At 37.6% G+C, this 22040-nt stretch overlaps 2 protein-coding genes across 2 annotated transcripts in view; one reads left to right on the top strand and one right to left on the bottom strand.

Annotated features, from left to right (window-relative positions):
* The window catches only part of PCOLCE2 (procollagen C-endopeptidase enhancer 2), a 27723-nt gene extending 22370 nt beyond the window's left edge, over positions 1-5353 (top strand). Inside the window, exon 9 of the mRNA XM_033068202.2 lies at positions 1084-5353. Within this exon, the coding sequence (XP_032924093.1) occupies positions 1084-1220 (137 nt within the window). The 3' untranslated portion in view covers positions 1221-5353. The remainder of the gene's footprint in view (positions 1-1083) is intronic.
* TRPC1 (transient receptor potential cation channel subfamily C member 1) lies at positions 3964-22040 on the bottom strand. Its single transcript, XM_033068201.2, has 13 exons — positions 21700-22040; positions 20410-20564; positions 19110-19211; positions 18080-18282; positions 16836-16967; positions 15386-15581; positions 14105-14441; positions 12508-12647; positions 10361-10504; positions 7779-7954; positions 7427-7628; positions 6709-6903; positions 3964-5884 (listed from the first exon to the last, which is right to left on the bottom strand). The coding sequence occupies exons 1-13, from the start codon at positions 21833-21835 to the stop codon at positions 5657-5659; spliced, it is 2346 nt and encodes a 781-aa protein (XP_032924092.1). The 5' UTR covers positions 21836-22040; the 3' UTR covers positions 3964-5656.

Genomic DNA, 22040 nt, shown 5'->3' with positions numbered 1-22040 from the left:
TACTACTAAAGGTTACCTTAAATAATACAGAGATCAACCAACATAAATTCCGCTTGATTGTGATAATGGTGTTAAAAGAAATAACTGGGAGTGTTTTTTATTGAAGTAACTAAGTAAAAAATAAAATTGTTTTTAGCTCTGCTTTATAAGTAAACAGGTAGAACATGAGAACAGAAACAGAGCCATATTAAGAAACAGTCAAAATAATTTAATAAGCACCAAAAAAACCCTGATACCATTCCAGATATTACCAGTGCTTAAGCATATTAACTCAAAGTGGGCAGTAACAAAGTGAAAAATCATGATCAGAAATTAGCTTTTGCCTTTAGTTATCTGAAAACTACCACAGTGGGAGATATAATAATGTCCTTGGTGGAACAAACTGTCTCCTTGTAGGCAGATTTGTGGCTCCAAACCACACACTTCTATTTCTCATCCTAAATCTCAATGAATTATTTAAGAGCCATTACTTAGTATCTGAACTTTTCTGTTTATACCCCTGTGATGCCATTCTTTCCAGCCCAAGACACTGCAAATCCCCAACCCTTCTAAGGCATAAAAATACACAGATCCAATTGAATTGTCCAAAGTCAGGTCTTACCACTTCCCTGAATGCTTCTGCACATATCTAGAAAATATTTATATCTCTAGGGAGGGAAAGGGAATGAAAAGATTTAAGTGCATTATCGCTTAAGGGCATTAACCTACAAGCTGAGCAAATGTGAAAATATTCAAAATTAATGAGACATATTCCACCTTGGCTGACAGTGGTTAGGCTATCCAGTGTTGATAGGCACTTCTCAGACTCACTTGACAGTCTACATTTAAAGACTGTCCCCTATATATTTAATTATGTAATAGACACTTAGCTGTGTATCTGCTTGATTTTCACATAACTATAGTTTGTGGTGTAACATGCATGGGGAAGATGGGTAAGGGACTAAATGTTGCAGGTAGGAAGGAAAAAATATTGCAAGGCATTGGTAGCAAACAGTGAAATGAACAGAAACCACAGGTGAAGAACTGTACTTACCAAATGATGTCCCAGATTTCTGTCTTGTAATCTCATTCTCTCCTTTCTAGGTTTAAACTACATCATCATGGGCCAGGTAGAAGAAGATGGTAGAGGCAAAATCTTTCCCAACAGCTTTGTCATGAGCTTTAAGACTAAGAACTCAAAGATCCTAAATGCCTTGAAAAACAAAACATGTCAAAATTGAACTCTGCAGCTGCATTCTGTCATCTGTCTTGAAAAATCATTTAACTTAGCATAAGTCATGGAAATGCAACTGACTGCCAGCAGTATGACCACACCGACTCTTCCTTCCCTCCTGTCCACATCAGCACTGGCACAAAGTGAAATCTTTACTTGTACAAGATGAGAACAGACCCTGCTAAGGCTGAAAGCCGAAGATTTGCAGCACAGCCATCTGATTTCAAACATACAAATTCCAATTACTCGGAAGATGTTAATTTATAACTGTCCAATTTTTTAAGGAGTTTTGTATGTAAAATAAGAATTCTAAGTGCAATATTTATAGCAACTTAGTTTAACTTAGCTTTTTTTTCTCTAAAGTTGTTTTATTACATGCGTTTCTGCATTATTATCAGTGCTTTATAAAATATTTTAAGATTAAATGATACACCAACTAGTTACTCATTATTTATAAAGTGGGGCAGCTGAATATAGAAACTGTTTTTTGATCATTTCATGCTTTTGATGGTTTGGGCCTTGCACATTGTAACTGACACTACACTTCCTTGCTGATTAAGGGTCTGATTTTCCTTGCATGGAAGTCAGTGAATCATTGATCTGAACAGGAACTCTTCAAAGAATTAGACAGCTGTAAAACAACACCACACTTTTCTCCTTTGATGACTACTTAGTAAATGTCACTAGTAAGTTCTGTAAGGTAATAAAGTAAAGGAGGGTAGGAATTAATTTAGTGGTGGTAAGGTTCATATAGAATCTAAGATCCCTTTAAGTTTTTATTTTCCTTGTATATAAATACCAGACCAGAGCTCTTTGTATAATGTGACCACGGGCAGGAAACCAATGAAATACACAGTCCCTACTGGAAGTACCAGTGCTTATTCCAGCAGGGGAATGCAGATTGCCATTGTCTTCACTGATGGATTCTCACACATAATGCCCAGAGGCACTGCAGCTCTGCAGCACAGCAGCCTCTCTTCCAAAGACTTTATGGGTAGCTGGGCTGGGGATAAAAGGATCAGAGGGAGGCACAGAGGTACAAAGAGGCTGTGCTGGCAGCTCACATCCAACACCTCCGTGCTGCAGCCACACTTCAAAGATTACATTGCCCCACTGACCAAGCCAAGCAGCATTTCTCTTTGGAACCAACAGCAACATTTGTTTGCAAAGCAGATGTAGTTTTGTAATTTTAAAACTCTGAAATATGAATTTTAATTTTCCAGCATTAATTCCTACGCAAACTAAGGGACTCTATGCACAGTGCTCTCTGTGTTTCTTGGTGGCAGCCTGGGGAAAAGCAATGTGGAAATCAATGCTCGGAGCTGTCCTGAACTACAACATTCTATTTTTATTTATGATGACATGCCCATCTGTCACACAGCTTTTTTCAGTGAGGCAAGAAAGGTCTGGCAGCTTACTCATAGTCTGCCAAATGGAAGATAGTGAGAGCTCCTGCCTGCCCTTCTCAACACTCCCTTTACACCAGTTCCTTTCCCAAATCAATGCACTGGTAGAACTAGGCCTGAAACAGAGAACAGATGAACATGGAGCAGTGCCAGTTTTCTCAAAACACAGGTAACAACTGTTACAAGTTTTTAAACCCAGTTCATAGTGACTGTAAACTTCAAACATTTGAAATCCACTTGGAACCAAACAATTCAAAATTATCTAATCCCAATTTCTGAAATAATTTCTACAGAAATAACAAGACCATAGTTCAGCAAGAGCATAAAGTAAGCTGACTTTCAGTAATCAGTGATTTTGACCTTCCTGCTCCAAATGCAGTCATGAAAATTGTCATCTCAATTTTTCATTTATCAAAGCAAAGTTAACTCTAAGACAAAACCACCATTAATATGAGAGGGAAGTAAAACCTTTTCCAGTTATCTCAAAAACTCTACTTACTCCTTTCATGACTTGCAGAAAAATTTGTACAAGGAAACTCTGAATCCTCTAGCAAACTAAACTCCAGCTTCTTTTTTATATGTGAAATTTTGTTTCTGTGCCTGTCTAGAATTACTCTAGGAGTGTGCACAAGTGAGATCTTGAGTATTAAACTGCACAATGAGAAAGCAATAGCATGTTTAACACATGTGAACTAGAAAAATCAAAATGATGAGACATAATTGAATACAGAGCACTCAGCACTGATTAGCAGCCACATAGATCAGAAGAGCACAGCAGCTTTCAAATAAAATAGAGATGTATTGTGTCATAGAATTGAGGCATGGCAGAGAAACTTTCTCATTCTGCACGTTTGTATTTCAGTGACAAGCAAAAACTTGGGAGCTCCCAGTCCAAAACCCCCAAGAGCCTTGAAGTTCTTGCTAAGGCCATCCACACTGTAGTAGAACACAGTGCCACAGGACACTGACCAAGCTAGCTCTGATGGACCCTGCTCAAGGTACGAAAAGCACTCAGAAATAGCTCCATTAGCTCCTTCATTCATGCTGTCATCACCCCAGGTTCCCAGAACTAACAGTCCCAGTGCCAAACAGCTGATGGTGCATCTGGGATCCAACCCAGCTGGGAACCAGCATCACTTCATGGCACTGCATGAAGCCATTTCAATGAACCAAACAGGCTGGGTCCAGAAGGAAAAAGGCAGGAACACATTAACACCAGCTACCTTCCTTAAACCTATTACCTCAACATGACAAAGAAAATACTTTCAATATAACTGATCTACTGATAACAGTTCAGATAACTAATATAATGTGTTTGCAATATGACAAATACTAATACAACCATATTTTTCCAAGAGCTTTTATTTGCTTCCTTTCTTGAATATACATAACGTACACAGCACATAGGTTTTATGTTGGTGCATTATTCAAACATGAGATCTCAGTCCAAATACAAAACTCAGTGATCCTCTTTGCTTTGAGCCAGGAGGTTAATTTCCTATTCCCATGAAAAGCCAACACATATCAGGATCCCTTTATACTATAACACTTCTGGAAGCAGAGTATTAAAACCTAGTTCAGAAATACATCATTTCATAGTATGGAAAATATATTACCTTTACAAGAAAGAGTTTTATAAGAATTCCTTCAAAAAAGTAAACATTCATGTAAGCCCCCACTCCGTCAATCTCCCAAAATCAACTGTAGTCCAAGACCACAATGGCTACCTGCGCCTTCCGGACACACGACCATTTCAGAAGAGCACCATCCTAACAGTCAAACTGTCAATCAATCCTTCAGCTGTCATAAATATACTTTATAATTAAAAATACAGGAATCTCACATTTCTCACTTACAGTTTGTCAGCTTGAATTATATATAAGCATATAAAGCCATATAGGACCCTCTAGCACAGAAAATCCACAAAGCCCTTACTGTCCATTGTAAGCAAAGTCAGATAAAATTTTTTCACAAAACACAGTATACCAGACATAAAAAAAAAGTCTAGCTTGGCAACGATTCTGGTAAAAAACAGGAAAAAAGAAAACCAAATTTAAAAGTAGCATGTGTAAAACCTGTGTCAAGCAGACCCTTCTAAAGTACATCTCTGCAATGACAAGACTCAATGACCTCACAGAAAGAAGAGTAGAATGGTTCACAGGAATTGTTCAGCACTGCAAACAATAGCACTCATGTGCTCCACCTCATTTTCATGAAATCACAGGTTTTAATAATCCAAATGATTTACCTAGATTTTAAAAACCCAAGATACTAAACACTGAATGTTCATAGATTAATTTTTAAATTCTGTTCCCAACCCTACCACAATGTATAATAAAATGTACTATTGAGGCACTGCTGAAAAATCCAAGCAGGGTTTGATTGTCTTACACATAACCATAAACATTTATGAAATGGCTGATCTATTTTGTGTTCAAAATGTCAGTGTTCCCACAAAGTGACAAGTCTTCATGATTTGATTTGCTATATCCTATAAATGTTAGCTTACAGTCAGTGTTAATGTACAAAACTAGAACTGTCTCTTTCAGAGCCATACAGTCTTCACATGCACTGTAACCTACAGTCATACATAATTTCCAACTGTGCTGGAAAGTTTCTATTTTTCTTTCTCTGGCTTTTCTATTAAAAATAAACAGGCTGAATTTTCATTTAAAAAGCCTATCCTCTCCCACAACTTGAAAAACAAGTATCAAAAAAGAACAAACAGCAAAAATAGAAGAAAGAAACACATTGTGCTAGTTATGAAGCTCTAACACCTGACAGCCACAGACAGTCTGAGGAACATTTAAAAAACTCCTATATACAAATTTTATATACACACCAAGTTAAGAGGTTAAGAAAATTAGTGTATCTGTTTTTGCATTCATTTTGACCACTTGGGCACCAAGCTGAAACTCATGCAAACGCATATTTTGTGCAATAATCTTCTTGTCTATATGATCTGGCAACAGAATTAGGTCAACACTTTCACCTATGGGTATCTAAAAGCACACACCTTTTGTTCAGAAGTTAGGCCTTAGTTTCTTGGATAAAACATAGCATATTTAGAAGTTCGAAAGCCAAGCAGGTCTCTCATTTCGTTCCGGAATTTTGACAAATCCTGCCGCAGCTCATTGAGGTTTTCCACAGTGGCCTGATCCGTACTCTGCATCTTCTGTCTCATGGAAGTCAAGTAACGGTGGACTAAGCAACACATCACCTTTTGGTAATTCTCATCTCTCTTCTGCTTCAGATTTCTCCACTCCTTTAAACAAACAACATATTTACTATGAAAGTGATTTTTGAGCCCTAAAGCCTGTATGCAATTCTACAGAGAAGAAACACGAACAAAACAACAAAGCTATTTTTAAAATACATCCTGATGTACACAAATATACAATACCTGTAAGTTGTTCACAAAATCCAAATTAAATTATAATCTGCTGTACCAGCAAAACTGAAAATTTTTATCTACCTGGCTTGGTAATTGTTCTGTGAGCAATCAAGAGTTCCATAACCCTGAATGTCTTTCAGTGCAAATTCCATACAGCGCTTAAATTTGTTTATTTAACGCTATTTTTGTCAGCAAGAAGATGCAAAATTAGTATGTAAAATTGCAGGGTACAAAAAATGTTTATAAAATAAACAAACAAAAATCCCTTCTCTAACAAGAGAGAGAGAGACTTCAGTGATCTTTTTTAGTTATTTATTCTGACACTTCTGTAATATGTTTAAAACCAATTACCTTCTCCAAAGAATATTCTAACCTCACCATTTTTGAGATTAGCACATACTTCCTTGAGGTTTCTATGTGTTTTCATTCAATCATTTCAGACTATTTCTGGTGGAATTGGGGGTTGGAGGGAGTGGGTTGAAATTCCCAAACCAGAAAGTTAATAAAACCTTACTTAAGTAGAAGTAAGTAACATTTATTTATCTTGGATGCAACACACATTATTCTGTAGTTCCTGTTTATCTTAGTAGCATTCACCTTCTGACAGGCAGCATCATGCAGCAATCTGTGTTTTCATTTCAGCAAGCAGCACCTTTCCAGCTGCAGAGCCCAGAGCTTGCCCAACCATTCCTCACCTTGAGGCTGTTCTGACGTTTCACTCTGCCACTTGATGTATGAGAGCAGATCCATTTACTGAGGCTGTTGAAGAGGTAACAAATAGTCTTGGGAGAGGGTATAACGTTAAAAGGTGGAGGGAGCGTGCATTTATCATCAAAGTAGCTAAGCCAAAGCTTGGCACGAGCAAACTTCCACTCCTTATCTTCATGATTCTAAAATATGAGAAAGTTAACAGAGAAAAGAAGCAGAAATATTAACAGGTTATCTTTTAAGTTTCATTTTCTTATACCTGAAAAATTGACCATTATTTAATTTTGGTTATGTAGCGTTTTAGTAGATTGATTACAGTGTATTTCAACAGGTTTGCTTGAATATTCTAATATTAAATACTTAAAACAAGTACACCTTTCTTCAATTCCCTATATACTCTAGTATAAAATTCAGAAGGGATAAACCCAGATCAAACACCAAAGCACCACACATATCAAAACCAGCATTTGAACAGCTATTGTATCAAGAAAGTTATCAGTTCCCAAAAGCCCTGCACGTATTCAACATGGAAATTACAATTTTTTTATCAAAGTAAATAAAAAGTTCTTATTTGAAGGAAAAATATGAGCTCACAGACAGTGCTCATTCATGTGGTCTACAGATCATGAGTTTACACATCATAGGAAGAAATTTGTGCAAAATCCAAAGACACAGGTAACTGGTAATTAATTAGACACCACTTACTGCTATCAGCTGAAAACTTTTGTGAAGCATTGCCACAAGGAGTTTAGTTAATACTATCACAACCACCACGTTGTAGGTTCCAACAATAACAGCACCCACAAAAGACTGTAATTCTTCACCGTAGCTAAAACGTGTCACAAAGATTGCAACATGTGCCAGGGAGAATATGTACCAGAAGAGAGCAAAACACGTCCCAATAAACCTACAGAAACAAGGAAAAAATCTGGTTAGGTAAACCTAACACCATAAGTGTTTAATGTAAATTCAAGAGCAGTGAAAAAATCCAGTTCTGTTTAATTACTAGGGATTAAAGGCTAAAATAATACAGTTATTTTATAGATCTCAAACTCACGAATGAAATGTGTCATTGCTCTGTTGTTCACAGAAAATGCCCGCACAGTCCTTTTCTTCATTTACAGTAAATCCTTTATCATAAAGTTGGGTCAATCCAATTGTGAATGAGAACAAGACAAGAAGAAACATGCCCAGAAATTTTCCAAAATCTTGCAGCATCTGCCCCATTGAAATCTGTGAAATAGATTTATTTCTAATTTTAGTAAAACATGTAGTTATTTTTATTTGCATTGTCTCCTTCAGCCTTTGATCAACAAAAAAAATCTATTTACATTTTAAATATTTAAGTTAAAATTTTATATGCTAAACACACCTTAGGATCAGGAGATGACCTGGTACTGTTTTGCAGAGAAAAATTCTAGATATTAAAAAGAGTATGTAAGTAATTTTAACATCGCCTGGAAAACTAATATCCTCCACATTACCATAAGCAATAGTATGTACATCTTGTTATTTATTTGCAATACCAATGGTAATAAGGAACTGACAGGTCAACAGACAAAAGCAGTAAATTAAATGCATTTGAACATAAATGCCATCATAGAAAGTAAAGAAAAGACTTAGAAGAACACTGAATTAATCAAAACATTGGAATAATTTTAAAAAAAGTAGTATACAAAAGCCCATCTGCAGAATACAAAATTACTTCACTGGAGATTTTCTGTATGGTTTTAAATAAATATGTGTGTTGGCACACACAGGAAAGATCTTGATTTGCTTTTGACATAAGCACAAATTTTTACAGACACAGCATAAACTGCTTGTGTAATTTAATTAGTCTTCCTACAAATTTATTCAGAACAATGTATCATTATAAAGAATGCAAATATATTAAAAAATAATGTGGGATTGGGTGAATGTAATCTGTATAAATCAGTGTGTGGAAAGCCCAGTCCTGTATGAATGAAAATCTGTACCAAATCATAGTCCAGAACTGTAACACAATTGCCAGGTTTTGCAAGTACAGCTTTACTGGGAGATGAATTCCTGCTCCCTGCTTTGCTGCTGGAAACTCACCAAGTGCTGCCTCCTGCAGCACAGCACATTCAGAGTCTGTACAGTTTGTAATGGTCATGGAGATTCTGCAGCTGTGAGCAGAGCTCTGCACCAGTTCTGTGCACTTTTGGTCAGAGGACGACTGTACTCCCCACCAAACTGTTTCATCACATCCAACCCTTTAATGAAAAAACCAACCCAAATCCCAGTGACAAAACACTTTAACACATGGTCCCATCAAAAAGAGAGACAGTAGATGAAGCAGGAATGCACCCAAAAAGTGCAAACTGCCCAAAACTATTTTGCTTAGAAGAGAGTGTAATAACCCATCCCCAATACCAGTTGTTTTCTCATAGGTTCATGGTTTCCCTCTCTAAGTATGTACAATTTCTAAGCACTCAAAATCTAATTATCTCATCTAGGGAAGTACTGTTCTACCTTCTGTTAATAATAAAATCCACCACACACAGCCAATCTACAAATCTGGATTACAACAGATTTTATTAGCCAATGAGTCAAGTAACTGAAAAAACAACTCTAAGAGCCAAGAGAACACAGTAGCTGCCTTCCCCTGCCCCCCACTGTTGGGTTTCCATGCCATATTTGATTACCACCATCTGAACTTTGTGACCTACTTTCAGAAAATACTGTAAGAGTTGTTGCACCAGCCCCACTGGCCAGCAGTAATAACGTAAGCTCCTGTGTGCCTCTGAATGGGGTACTGTTGACTGTTTTTATTTACTTGGAAAATTTCATAACACAGCCTCCTAATAAAAAACTTGTGAAAGATCTAGTACATAAATAAACATGTACATTAAACAGTGAAACTCTTTAAAATGTGGAGAGACTTCAGTGTTCAATCAATTTGTACAACTCTAATGCTTAATGCAACATCAAAACTTTAGTATTTTTTTTCAAAGTGTGCAAGTACATTTCCATTTAAAATGCATAACAGAAAATTAGATAATTAAAATGTGGGAGGTTTTGCTATCATCATTACTGGAAGGCTCCAACAAATACTAAGTTAGAAGAAACCTGTTCTCCCTTTATAACTGCCAATAAATAGGTGAGTATTTCAATACTCTTGAGAGATTTATATTTTTCAAACAAAAGCAATTTGCACAACTCAAGGTGCAGCTTCAATGAGATCACAGACATAAACAGAAAGGCTTTTGATTCCTCTTCCTTGCTAGACCCTTATTCATCTATCTCTTTAGACATAAGAAGCTAAGGCAATTATTTGCATAAAACTTTACAGGAAGAACCTGCTCCTTATACTTCCCAAACTGTGAAAACTTAGGCAGTAGGTTAAGCTTAAAACAGATGAAAACAGAAAGACAGTATAGGTACAGCTATCATGGAAAAATACATTAAATGAATATACACAAGGTCTTTCACTCCTTTTCTTACCATTTCTCATCTGAATCAGTAAGTTTTACACGAGAGATTAATTTAAAAAATCAAACTTCAATGCAGCATCACTTCTTTTTACTTTTCACTTCCTTACTCTAACTTTCCTATGTTCAATAAGACTCTTGATAGCAAATTAGGTTTAGATTTTTTTCAAACAGTAATGATATTCACCTGGAGTGGTCCCAGAATGGAGCTGGTGGTGTACATGAAGAAGAGACGCAGGTAACTGAGAACATTGGCAAAGGCAAAAAGACCTTCTGCTACTAGGGTAGGATGGAATGCATCCCAGTCCTTCCTTTCAGCATAATCATGAAACTGCAACATAAATAAAGACAAGCTGAAATCACTAACATTATAAATACAGAAATGTACCCATACACTTCTCCCTACCTCTACTTCCAAAACAGGCAAGAGCATAAAATAAATTAACATATATCACTCATAGATGTCGTACCTGTTTCAGACAAAGGCGTTTTGAAAGCCATTCCAGAGGGAGCCAGAAATCAGACAATTTAAATTCAACCCTAACTCTGCCACTCACTTGTCCAAAACATTTATTCCTCTCTTCTGCTTTTACTTCTACTCTCTATTCATTGAGACAGGGACTAGGGCACTTTATAAACACGTGCATTGCCTTGTGTAATAGGTCTTAGTCAAAAATAACACTGATATGCTATAAAGAAAACCAATGTACACGTGCAATTGCAATGTGGTGACAGCTGATCTTAACCAGTTTTGGAAAGACTAATGAGTTGGGGTTCCTTCAACAGATTTTATGAATGGCTATAGAGAATGGGAGTCACAAGTAAACTGTTGCTTGACATCTTATCCTCTAAGTACTCTTTTATTCAATTTATTCAGGGACTATCCACAGATTCCTAACTTTTGGTTTGGGTGAAAACATTCAGCATTTGTATTACCAGTTTCTGCTGTCTCAAAATGGACATTCAAAAACCAAGGAACTCCCAGTTGCTTTGTAACAACACCCAGAAGTTTGTTGCACAAAGATGGCAAGAAATAGGGGTAAGGATTTTGTTTCACACTGCAGTTGCACATGTACAAATCCTTCTGCTACAGAGACTCTTCCTTTATTTCTTACAGTTTTGAGGCCTATAATGGGCCTACAATAAAAATGGAACATTTTTATTTGGTTATCTATATGATTTATAAACTATAAATCGGGCCATATAAAAGGGGCAAATCCCCCATTACATGCCTATTGTGTAGGACAGGAATCCTGCATCTTCAAAGGTTACAATTTAAACTGGCAACAATGGGTCTTATCTCAACAAAGGAACTGGTACTAGAGACGTGCTGGTTGCAAAGCAAGTGGCTGGGAAAGCAGCCCAGTGTGGCATTCTCCCTCTAGTTTTTTTCCAAGAAATGGAGCTTTCCTTTCCAAATGATTACCAGCCTCTGAATCAATGCTAGCATAGGGAAATGAGCCAAACACCAAGTTGGGAAGAACTGAACCAGTTTATTTCCCTCCCAACTGCCAGACAGCTGTCAACTTGCAGTTTTCAAGACACAATAATGGTGCTACTGCACTGGCTTGGATTTTGCTGTAATATTCACATTCAATTGGTCTGGCAGTTTGCCATGTGCTGTGTGGTTAACACCACATGCAACAGAATGGCAATCATCATTTTCAAAACTTGTATTTTCAATCAAATGCAGATGGCTTTTCACAGACATAAGACAAGGCTCCTCTATGGTCCCAGGGCTTTTATCCTTACTACCAAAGAAAACCCCAACCAAAAAAAACCCCACCAAGCAAAAAACAATTAAAAATCTACCACTTATGACATTCGAGTATATGTAATCAAAAGCTAAATAAAACTTTCAGTAACAAAAACACACTAGGCAATCCAAACACAGAGAATACTATTAGCTTTCTACATAGTACTGAATGGAATCAGGCAGGCTCAAATGCCCAATCTGATGAGATACTGTTCCTTAAAAGAAAAATCAAGCCATTTGGAAGACCAGTCAGTCCTTACAAAGAAGACAGTAGCTCTGTTTGGGGTTTCCAAGTACTTGGGCATGTTTGGATGTGTTTTATAACTCCCATTTGCCTGATCAACTGTGCTTTGAACACATCAAGGTGCAACAAGACCCGAGGACTTGACAACTCCATACCACACAGACTGCACCACATCTCTGATGTTATATATATAATGATGTTATACACTTAACCACAACAGCCTAATTCTAACACATCACGTGTAACATCTTCAGGTATTTTGCAGCAATGTACTAAAATCATACTTGTTCAGTCAGCCCCAGAGGAGCTTTGGATCTATGAAATTGGTGCTCACCTTGTTATGGGCAACAACTTTGAGGGCAAAAGTTGCCAGATACAGGGAATTCATGACAAAACTAAGCTGATTGCGGGATTCTTCTAAAAAATCTTCTAAACCATCATACCAGAGCCTCTTAACATCTGACCACACCATTCCTGCAGGAAAAAAACAAAACCTAGGGAAGCGAAGTCATTGTACTGAACAGGTATTACTAATATGAACACTGTGTATTTGACAATGAATTTGTTACAGTCAATAAAAGGAAATGGAGAAGAAGATGATATTTACACATACAAGAACTGGGGTTCTGTTGCTTTATTTTCCCATGGAAGACATTTGTATTCATGATTTTGAAAGTTCATCCAGAAAAACATAAAACTTATTACTATCCTGAGGTGTTAGAAATTCTGCTGTGGCCATTTTGACAATGATTTTTAGGGAGTATTTTAATGGGACTGTGGAATACAATAATGTAAGTGAACCCTTGTTACTTGATTCTTTTCATTCCACTTGATTTTGCAGAATATTTTCTAAATATGTTCTTTATCAACTTAGAATATTTTTAATAACTATAACGTCATTACAAAATAAGCATTTAAGTTATACTATTTTAAAACTTGCAATTCAATGATGTGAAAAATAACTCCATTTTAATGATTATGTTGCTTAGATATAATTTTTAAACCTTACTTGAAATCCACATTAGAATATTATATGCAGAAAAAAAAATATTTCTATAGCCTTTAATTAAAATTACCAAGACCACCTAATGACACACTTTGTCTACAGCTTGATGGAACAAAAGAATTTATAAAATGATAATATTTAATTTCTAGGCAAAGGAGCAATCTGACTTGTACTCAAAATTTGAAGTTTTCAAGTTTCTTTTAAGATCTGTCTGTGTTTGTGTGTGGGATACTACATATTTTCAAAATCTGCAAGAACTGTTTAACAGTTCTTAATACAGTTCAATTGTGAAAGGAATCACCATTACACAAAAATCCCCTGACCTTAACATATCAAATAAACCACCCTCAAAACTACTTAGATAAAAACTGTGTTGTTTTTTATTATATCACTGCTTTTTACAAGTCCAATATCTAATTACCTTACATTAAGAAAGGAAAATTTTATGGTAAAAACAATCATATGCCAGACAACCAAAAATAAGGTAAAAGTTATGAACTTTCAACCAAAAGTTCTTGAGAGCTCAACAAAAATTATACCTGTGCTCCCTCTGCTGCATCAACCAGAAGTGACACACACAGCCTTTCTGGTACGTTTAAGATAATTGGTGACAATGACATACAGAAATGGAAAACCATAACATGGGAAAAGAATACCTGTGTTATCAAACAAGCATGAGGTAAATGCACACCTCCAATCCAAGATGGAGGATGCATACATAAACATACACAACATATACTTTTCTCTTTAAACCACATACCAACTGTGCAGCAAGCCCAAATTTTGTTATTAACTACTTTTCCGATCAGGCATTACAGAAGTGGTCATGAAAGACTGAGCTATTACTTATTGCTGACATACCACTAAACTGGCAATTTTATATATATTCTGCAATTGTCATCCAATCCACTCAAATCATACCTACCAATAAGCCATATTATCAGAAGATAGTCTATTCTCTCAAGGGCTGGTCCCATTGTATTCTTCTTATTCTCATTGTAGACAAGGGAGTACAAATTAAGTAGCAACAGAAATGTGAAATATGAAGCTCCATGAATAATAAACTTCATAAAAGGAGTGTGGATTATTCGACCTACTCGAGATTTAGGAGCTAACAGGTAACACAGGGACAGAACTGGCCAGAAAATGCCAACCATGAGAACAGTCAGGATCTTCTTGCAGGTGTGCTTGCGCCGATAGCCGGCCATCTGCCCGAACCACACCGTGTTCAGAAACTGCTGGCAGTTAGACTGGGCAACAAACTGGGGAAAAGGAGGGGGAGAAACAAACAAGGAATCACTCTCAGGTTTCTTTTACTAAGTTGCAACATTAAAATTAATTTTCCAAGTATGTGTATGCCACACAAAAAAGTTGTTATTTTCCAAGTCCTGTGGTAAAAGCAAGCTATGCTCAAACCTAGAGGAACACTGAAATACTTCAGTGTGCTTGATGAATGCAGGCCAGAAATGTGTAATGCTGGTTGTAGGGCATTCCAGAACTAAAACTTATGACTCTTAAATGCTATGTATTTCAACAGTTTCACAAACAGTTTAAGCCTACACATGTAGAACAGAAAGACTGCAAATGCTAACTGAACATGGATTTTGCATGGTCCTTGTACTAGAATCCTACAAATATCCATTTGCCTTCCAGCACAGAAAGCTAGTTATAATTTATGAAGGAACAAAAATGACAATAACCTACTGCATGGAGGAAGTTTCATACTGATGGCATAAAAAGTGCTGCTATTCTGGAACAGAGGGGCTATTCAGTTATACCAACACAGGTCCAACCTAATTACTGAACAGCACAGGCAAGGCCTGAGACAAAGCTGAACAGTTAATGACCAGTGAGAAGATGATAAATCATGTTTGACACCTAAGGATCCATGCCTCTCTAGGCAAGGATTTAATGAGGAACTGAATAAATAATTACCTCTACCAGGGCTGTTCATAAAAAAGCTGTAGCCTATACTCCAATACAGAAAATACTACATTCATCTCCATAGTAAACACTAAAGAATCACTCAGTATCTTGCAGCATCCCTGTTTGACATACTGATACCTGTGTATTACCATCTCTTCTGTAACTCCCGCAAATTTATTTCCACTTCTGTTCTGCATTCTTCCAGAGGCAGAACAACAAAGTAATTAATTACTAGCAAAACATGATATGGAAAGTCTATCAAGTTACTGCACAGACAAACCTCTTTTTGATTATACTTGATTGCAAGTTTTAAGCGGCTTAAGTTCATCCTCTCTTCCAACAATCCTCGCTTGTCTACATGTTCATCACTGGAGGTGTGATTCAGAATCACTTCCAGCTCCCGGGAATTCCGTGCTTGTGCGAGTAAATCTTTAGCAAAGGTTTTGCACTGTTGAGCAAGCTCCTCATAATCATTTCTGAAACACACAGAAGCAGCATGTACTATTACACTGGTCCTGTTTTTTCCATTAAATCATGAACTAGCCATTTTTGGTTGGGATTGTATATTATGTTAAGACAAATTAAAAGAAACCATCCCAGAAGTCCCATGTCAAGGTCCAAGCATTCCTAAGACAACTCTGGGTAATTTTTACCGTGTAACATGAAAATTCCATTTCTGTTTTGCGTGCAAGACTACTAGAGAAAATCTGGCAGACTTACAGTATACAAATTCTTATGTCATGAGTTCCATCCACATAATTAAAGGTTAGAATTATTTCCAGGACATGAGAAAGTGTAGTTGTCACAAAATATGGCACTGGTAAGCAATCACTTGGACTTTCCAACTGGACAGGAAATTGTCTGGGGTTTTGCTTTATTCCTGTCATCTGAATACTAATGTCCATTCACTAAATATTATGTATTAATGTATTAAACACATGAACAGAAACCACATGATTTCCTTGTCTCACCTTACACGCAGTCCATTCTAATGCCAAGCTGTATCACAAAAATGCAACAACTGAACTCTTATTAAGAAAAATAGGCAGCTAAAATGCAGAAAATTCACATATTGTTTAGTAAAGTGGAATTTTATCTCAAATAAACACTTGCTTTCACATTCTTGGAAAGTTTTTGTGATGGTAAGTTACAAAATGGTAAAAATCTGCATTGTTTAAACATGAAATTAGACTGAGCATTTGTTCACATATAGAGCATTTTCAGCATAAAGTCTTCTACACATGTCTATTTTAAATATATAAACGTATGCACTCTTCAAAGTCTTATAATCAGCAAAAGTAAGGAACAATACCCAAAACAACTCCCAGTGGGAGTCAGGTCAGTATAATCAAGGTATTGCATATTTCTACCCTGATACAGATAAAAAGTGCAGAGTACTAATGAGATATTGATATGATTAATAGGTGTGTGATTTCCAAGTAAGTCAGCATTTAGCATAATTTCTGTTTGTTTTTGCAGAACAGAGCTGAAATTTGAACTGTTGACACAACTACATACATTGAAATATCTATACCTAAAAGGATTTAAAGTAATTAAACTGTCAAAATGACTACTAATGAGGCATAAAGTATATAACTTATTATGTCTAATTATCAGTTTAAAGACTCCACTTACAGAAAGTAAAGAATAAAATTTTTCTAGTGCATACATATTTCTACATTTCTAATTTCATAAAAATATTAAAACTAATTTGTGCTTTCAATTCCTACCTGAACTCAACCTCAACAAGGCTTAATTCTTTCAAGTCTGCACTAAGCTCAAAAGCTCTTAGGATTGGATCCTCCTCTGTCAGCATTATTAAAGCAGGACTGGCCAAACACCGATAAATGTCAAGACGAAACCTGTGACAAAAGAACAGCAAACAAAATGAAATTGTTTTATTTCATTAGCAGCTTCAAGACAGAACCTGTTCCAAAGGTTTGCCTAAAATGACCAGCTGAAAGACAAAACAATTTGGTTTGTTAAAATTAGACTGCTACACTTCCAGTTTGTCCTGGAAGATACCTGACATGTTTACAACCCCCAAGTATCCAAAATCGGCCAAACTGGTTCCCTCTTCTTTTTCTCACTACTTCCACTTATCAGTACATCAGCAGAAGTTCTAGATTAAATTAGGAACTGCTATCTCAAATATTTCTACTATTTGTCTGCTTTGGATACCCTGACATCTTCTCTCATACTGAAGTTAATGACATGGGGAATGTGATGGATACCAAAATGTGGCCTGTGGCAGCTCAATACCAAAAACTCAAATCCTCTCACTTCTCCTATTTTTTAGTATTTTGGATACAGACTGAAGTAACTATGCAATAATTATTGTGTATTGTAATTGCAGTACACTTATGATCTTTGAACTCTGATTTTTTCACCTAAATTCTCTTATATTTTATTCAACCCTCAAATATGTTTTCAAGTTAACCACACAAAATATTAATCAGATTGCTACATCCCTCTCTTCATTTGAATCTTTATTAAAAACTTTCTACTTTCAAGAATACTGAAGAAGAAGAAAAAAATTAAAAATTGTCTTTAGCTTGCATTCATCAATCCATACCACATCACTTTTAGAAACAGGATTCAAAATTATCCGCTTCCTCATTTTGGTTCACAAATCCCCAAGTATTAACTAACTTGAGAAAAATTTTATTTGCATAGTCCCTATGGCCCCAAGTCAAAGGTAGCTAGAATGTTTGAGACACACCTGATAGAAAGGAAAGGCACATAGTGACTATGCACAGTGACTACAAGTATAAAACCAAAATGGAAAAAAGCCACTGCCTCCACCAGCCTTTTCAGGCACAACCCATCTCTCACAATAAGAGCTACAATATATTAAAGGAATCCACTCACAAACTTCACATTAAAAACAAAAAGAAAACATACTGAATCTGACCCAGAAAATACCAGAGAATTAAGAATCTTTTTATTATGGCTTATGACTGTCAAGTCTTACCTGGAATGTCGCAGACTATCTTTTTTGTTCTTGGCAGTGCACAGTGTGCACTCACAGCCCACAGCATGAGGTTTGGGTAACGATATGTCTTGCTTCAACAGCATGGTGAGAATTTCATAGTTGTTACGATGAGCAGCTAAAATTACTGGTGCCACATCCATGGTTGTTGAATACTCTGGGTTCTGAATGCGTTCCATCAATTTCTGGAATAAAATGTAGGAAGTATCTAAATTTATTATCTAAAGTTCTACTACATGTAAGGGGTTTTTTGACTGTTCAGTCACGAATTTCTCCTTCAAAATACTTTCCAATGTTTCATAACATGAACAGAAAGAAAAATATGAAACAACATTCAAACATCTGTCAGACAGATACTAAAAAGAGTAACAGACCCAGATATTTTTTCTGTCTAATATACATAGAAATACTGCCCATTTTTCCAATATACACGGGATATTAGAAATTTTTATTTTGCTCTAGTTTGTGAAAAATTATTGTATTTACTATTGAAGCGCAGAAAAAATACCCTGAATATGCTATACTCTGTTACATAACACCTTATTCCTTCCCCGTCTCCACCTCCACTTTGTGCTTTCAAAAGTTTTTTGGTACTTAAGCATTCACAAGGTAAGTTTCAATTGCATAATTTCAAGGTGAAGGTCTGATGTTTATAGATTTGCTCTGAAGCTCTGTGAAGTTTCAATACCTGAATAAACATTTTATAAGTCAAGGCGGCTAATTACCTCACAAACAGACTTAGAGAAAAGATTTATAACCCCTAGGTTTTTTCTCTTCTGAACTAGGCATGTTTTTGGCAGGTATAAAGCCAGTGGATTCCAAGGTGATAAAGCAAAATAATGTATTTCATCTTTCAAGACAAAAGAGGTTACAAAAATAATCCCTGGTGTTCAGATTCTACCACCTTACAGATGAAGAGTTTAAGAACATTGTTTTAAATACTACAGATACCAAAAAAAAAGCAATAGCCTTCACAGCCCCAACCAAAAATCAAGGAGTAACAACACTTAACCACAATGGTTGGTCTGGAGGATCGTTTTGGTCGGTGATTAAGTAGAATGTCAACAGCTCCCACCACTTCTGAGTCAATAGCCACCAAAAGTGCATCTGAGGACTAAATAAAGAAAACAAATCATATGTGAAAACAGCAGTAACTTAAACACCACAGAGACAAACTCAAGCCAAACTGCATCTTTTAATATATATTTTTAAAATTTAATTTTAAAGTACTAAAATTATGTTCTATGTTATCACCAGGCATATGATCAGAACACAAATTCAGGTTGCCATTGCAGGAGTCTACATAGCATTACTGACAACTTGCATCACTGCACCAACAGCAGAGGAATCAACCAAATAAATTACTTTCCAGGAAAGATGATGCAGGAGACACACAAAAATGAAGTTTAAAGACCAGTTTATCAGGTTATTAGTCAGATTAAAAGCAAGTGTTAGTGTAACACAGCTCAGGCATATGGGATACTTCAGCCCTGCATTTGTAATTCTGGGGTATGGTTAGGAAAAAAAGCTTTTTCCTTCTTGGCTGGTGACCAATCACTTCTACTACACTGAGATAAGCAGCTTTTCATGTTCCCTACAGATGATATTACTCTTCTTGATTAATTTCCAAAACTTTGTATTTTTGCTTGAAAAAGTAAAAGAAAACAACATTGCTTTTATTACTGCCACTAATTCAGGCAGGGAAAAGCTTGTGGTTTTATTCATGCTCAATATCAAACAATGTAACATAAGACAATACATATTGTCTTCCATATTTAACCCGTCATAGCTTCATCTCTCCCACCAGTAGCAGAGATTGCTGCACACATTTAAGGAAGTGTTGTTGGCCATCAAGCGCAGATCAAGTTTAACAAGAAAGCGCTGCAGAAATGCATGTTTGCCTTAACTTAAAATCAACTAATATATTGTGAATTTTTCTGTGTTACCGTTTAGAAAGTTAATACATTCTACAGCCAAAGGGATTTTTGCAGTTTAATGAGGCACTCACACCATGTACTTTTTTTCTTGAGGATAATGTATGCATTATATCAGCGGCAGGAATAACATTTAAAATAAAACTCAAACTTGTTAATATCACAGAAAACGTTACTTCTATATTTGCCATGCCAATAAAGTCCCACTAGAAAAGTCAACTCGTGAAAAGAAACCATTTTCACAATTACTTTTTCTAATTTACTGGAAAAAGGATTGAACTGCCTAAAAGGCACACTGCATTTATGTCTAAATTCTGACAGATTAACAAAGAAGATATATGACTACACAGAACATTGTTAATAATGTGTGTCGGATACCTGGCAGCCATAATCCAAAAGCAGCTGTAGTATGTCCAAGTTTTCATTTTCAATGGTTATGGTAACAGCATTTCGTCCAAGCACATCCACACAATTTATGTTCATTTCACCTGAGCTGTTTTCCTCTAAGAGTTTCTTAACCATGTAATAGTCACCTGCAGAAGTAAGGCAGGAATATCACTTCATGTAATAAAGCAATAAAAGTATGCGATCATTTTTAGTACCATCTACCAACAAACAAGACACTATTCCATAGCTGACAACAGTAACTGAGTGTATCAGAGAAGTAAGAAGTCAAGCTAGATGAGCACTCTCTCATCAGGAGGAAAACTAAAGATATTTCAGATCTCTCTTCAGGAAAGCACTAGACATGTACTTTAATCTACCCCTTTCGTTCCAGTCCTAAAAACAAACACATACAAAAGCACGGATGCTTTTCAAAACTGTCTCTAGGGTAACAAATTACTTTGCAGCACAGAAGACCATTCTCAGTGTAGAATATTTACAGAAGTATATGTAGAATACAGTAAAATACATACCAGGAGTACTGAACCAGCTGTTATACAGACAACTGGGTTTTGTTTTGCAGCCTTTTACCTCTCTGAACCTCTATTTATAGTTAAAGAGAGAAAGCCATGGCTTCCTCTGATGTTCAGGACAGACTGCACCGGCTGTGGAGATGAAAGGTATCTCAGCACCGCGAGTCCCAGAGCAGAACTGCCGAGCTGGCTGGCGAACGCCACTCAGCATAGCCCTGCGGCTGTGCGCTGCCCTCAGCTCGGGGCCAGCGGCAGCTCTGGGTGCAGCACCCCGGCTCCTGCAGCCGCACCCCCAGCACCAGAGCCGGGCAGCACATCATTACGAGCACACCCTGGAGAACAACGTTTCAGACCTCTTAAGATCAGTTTGATTTAAGGCCACGTTTCGACTCAAAAGTAACCAAATATAGGCTTAAGGCAAGCAGCATATTTTAGAAAGACAAATCTTCTCCCATCCGCCACCAATGGTGCGAATCGCAGGATACTGCTCTCGCTTGTCCTGGGGATGTCTCGACAAGCCCCAGTTTTACAGCAGAGACTCTTAACAGCGAACACGTTCCGGACTCCTCCGACGCGAACCGAACGCCCTCAGGAGCGCGGGAGGAGCCGGCCCCGCGCTCAGGGGCCAGCGGGAGGCGGCGGGACCCGCACCCGAGCAGCCTCGGGCTGACACCCGGCCTCGGCTTGGGCCCTCGGAGGAGCGGCCGAGACCTCGAGGGGGCCGGGCCGGGTCGGGCGGCGGGGCCGGTACCTTTGTCGCAGGCCAGCAGGAAAAGCTTCTCGTCCAGCGTGGTCTCCTCCTTCACCTGCCGCACATCCTTCAGCGCCAGCAGCTTGTTGGGCGAGGCCGAGGCGGACGGGTCCGCGCTCTGGTACAGGGCAGCCATGGCTCCGCCAGGCCCATGCGGACCCGGGCGGGGCGGTGTAGGCACCGCAGGAGAACGGGACAGCTGCCCCGGCCAGGTAATTCCCGGCGGGCGGGCTGGGCTGGGCTGGGCTGGGCAGGGCAGGGCAGGGCAGGGCAGGGCTGGGCCGGCCGGGCCGGCCGCCGCTCCCCGCCGCAGTGCGCAGGCTCCGGCCCCGCCGCCGGGG

Source organism: Catharus ustulatus, chromosome 10 (assembly GCF_009819885.2).
Source record: "Catharus ustulatus isolate bCatUst1 chromosome 10, bCatUst1.pri.v2, whole genome shotgun sequence".
NCBI lineage: Eukaryota > Metazoa > Chordata > Aves > Passeriformes > Turdidae > Catharus > Catharus ustulatus.
The sequence above is the reverse complement of the archived record's forward strand: the minus strand, read 5'-3'. Positions and strand labels throughout refer to the sequence as shown.

Excerpts from the sequence above, each read along its gene's own strand:
- TRPC1 (XM_033068201.2), bottom strand. The coding sequence starts at position 21,835 with ATGGCTGCCCTGTACCAGAGCGCGGACCCGTCCGCCTCGGCCTCGCCC. Across the intron at positions 18,283-19,109 it reads CCTCCAGACCAACCATTGTG|AAATTGATGGAACGCATTCA; the intron begins GTTAAGTGTTGT and ends ATTTTATTCCAG. Across the intron at positions 6,904-7,426 it reads AAAGTTTTCAGCTGATAGCA|AATCATGAAGATAAGGAGTG; the intron begins GTAAGTGGTGTC and ends CTCATATTTTAG.